Genomic DNA, 2,500 nt, shown 5'->3' with positions numbered 1-2,500 from the left:
AGAAGATGGAGAAAGAACTGAAAGAGAGAAAGAACTGAAAGAGAGAAAGAACTGAAAGAAGATGGAGAAAGGAAGACAGTTGGAGTTGATGAAGCTGGCCACACCAAAGAGTCAAGATATATGACGTGAATAAAGAAAGAGAGAGAGAGAGAGGGAGAGAGAGAGAAAGAGGGAGAGAGAGAGAAAAGGGGAGAGGGAGAAAGAGGGAGAGGAGAGAAAGGGAAAGAGGAGAGAGAAAGAGAGAGAGAGAGAGCAGAGGAGAGGAGAGAGAGGGAGAGAGAGAGAAAGAGGGAGAGAGGGAGAGAGAGAGGGAGAGAGAGAGAGAGAGAGGGAGAGTGAGAGTGAGAGCGGCAGAGGCAATCAGAGCTGATGGTGGAGGCCACACCAAAGGCTCTCTTCCCGTCAGCAGCCCGAGAGAGAAAGCCACAGTGACTCAGCCAGGGCCCTGCTCGGGCAAACCACACTGTAGACAAGCACATCTCACACACACACACTCTCACACACACACACACACACACACACACACACACGCACACATATACAACACATATACATACTGTACACACACCCTTGCATACATACACATATATATATAGACATAAACAAAAGACAGGACATGCATGTGGTTATGCATGTGGTTATGCATGTGGCCTCTGTCAAGTCATGGTTTACGGGATACGTGCTATCAGTGACGGGAAGGAAATAAACCAAAAACATACACGCTCGTTAAACACTAAACACACTCACATTCTTTTAATTACATCAAACACTTATTCTCCTCTAACTGTCTGTGTATGTCTGTGTATGTATGTCTGTGTGTGTGTGTGTGTGTGTGTGTGTCTGTGTGTGTGTCTGTGTGTGTGTGTGTGTTTCAGAGCGATGCTCAGTGGAGCTGAGTGAAGAGTTGATGGTGAATGCGGCAGCCACCATCAACAACCTGTCCTTCTACCAAGGAGAGAGCTCTGAGATCCGCAGGAGGCATGCACACCTCTCCCACTGTAAGTGTGTGTGTGTGTGTGTGTGTGTATGAACAACCATAGCAGTCATTTATTAAATGTTATTAAGTCCTGTCCTGTCTATATCTTCTCTTGAAATAACACAAATCATCTTATGAACTGCTGAACTTCCTTTACTGGGACTTCCTATTCATCTCTCTTCCTCTCCCTCCCTCTCTCTCTCCCCCCTCCTTCTCTCTCCTCTCTCTCTCCCTCCCTCCCTCCCTCCCCCTCTCTCCATCCCTCTCTCTCTCTCCCTCTCCCTCTCTTTCTCTCCTCTCTCTTTCTCTCCCTCTCTCTCCTCTCTTTCTCTCTCCTCTCTCCTCTCTCTCCCTCCTCTCTCTCTCTCTCCCTCCCTCTCTCCTCTCTCTCTATCTCCCTCTCTCTCTCCTTTCTCTCTCCCTCCCTCCCTCCCTCCCCCTCTCTCCATCCTCTCCCTCCCTCCCTCCCCCTCTCTCTCTTTCTCTCCCTCTCCTCTCTCTTTCTCTCCCCCCCTCCTTCTTTCTCCTCTCTCTCTCCCTCTCCCTCCCTCCCCCTTTCTCCATCCCTCTCTCCCTCTCCCTCTCTCTTTCTCTCCTCTCCTCTCTCTCTCTCTCCCCTCTCTGTGTGTGTAGTGTTGTTGAAGTTGTTGTTAAGCTCCAGTATGGCGGCTGTGCTGGAGGCCACGCGTGTGTTTGGGAACCTGTCTCAGATCTCAGATGTCCGGCTCTTCATCATGGAGCACAAAGGTGGAGCTTGCAGTAGGCTCACACACACACACACACAGCCGTGGCCTACTGGTTAGCGCTTCGGACTTGTAACCGGAGGGTTGCCGGTTGGAACCCCGACCAGTAGGCACGGCTGAAGTGCCCTTGAGCAAGGCACCTCACCCCTCACTTGCAGGCAGCTCACTGCGCCGGGATTAGTGTGTGCTTCACCTCACACTCACAAACACACACACACACACACACACAGATACAAACACACATACAGACAGGTATTCACCCACTAACCAGACTATCACCCAGATTCATTCTTGCTGTATTTCTCAATATCCTCTTCCTTAAAGTGCACTTCCATCCTTGCATGTGCGTGTGAGTGTGTGCGTGCATGTGCCTCTGTGCGTGTGAGCGTGTGCGTGTGAGTGTGTGCGTGCATGTGCCTCTGTGCGTGTGAGTGTGTGCGTGCATGTGTCTGTGTGTGTGTGACTGTGTGTGCGTGCATTAGGTTAAGATTAAGTATCGCATTGCAATTGCCAATCACAATAATCAACTGTAGCAGTTATCTGCAAAAGCTACAAGTAACCGTGCTCAGTTAATCTGGTCACATTGATGACATTTCTATTCATGTTGAGTCATCTTGACTGTGCCACTTCTGATTGGTGAGCACAAAGCCCCCAATTGCACGCACATGTACACACACACACACACGCACACACACACACGCACACACACACACGCACGCACACACGCACGCACATACTCACACACACACACTTATACACACACACACACACACTCACTCTC

General features: G+C 49.9%; 1 protein-coding gene across 1 annotated transcript in view; it reads left to right on the top strand.

Annotated features, from left to right (window-relative positions):
* The window catches only part of armc2 (armadillo repeat containing 2), a 41,959-nt gene that overhangs the window by 35,911 nt on the left and 3,548 nt on the right, over window positions 1-2,500 (top strand). The window contains exons 14-15 of the mRNA XM_048250246.1: window positions 876-998; window positions 1,610-1,723. Of these exons, the coding sequence (XP_048106203.1) occupies window positions 876-998; window positions 1,610-1,723 (237 nt within the window). The remainder of the gene's footprint in view (window positions 1-875; window positions 999-1,609; window positions 1,724-2,500) is intronic.

The sequence above is a fragment of the Alosa alosa genome, chromosome 8 (genome assembly GCF_017589495.1).
Source record: "Alosa alosa isolate M-15738 ecotype Scorff River chromosome 8, AALO_Geno_1.1, whole genome shotgun sequence".
NCBI lineage: Eukaryota > Metazoa > Chordata > Actinopteri > Clupeiformes > Clupeidae > Alosa > Alosa alosa.
The sequence above is the reverse complement of the archived record's forward strand: the minus strand, read 5'-3'. Positions and strand labels throughout refer to the sequence as shown.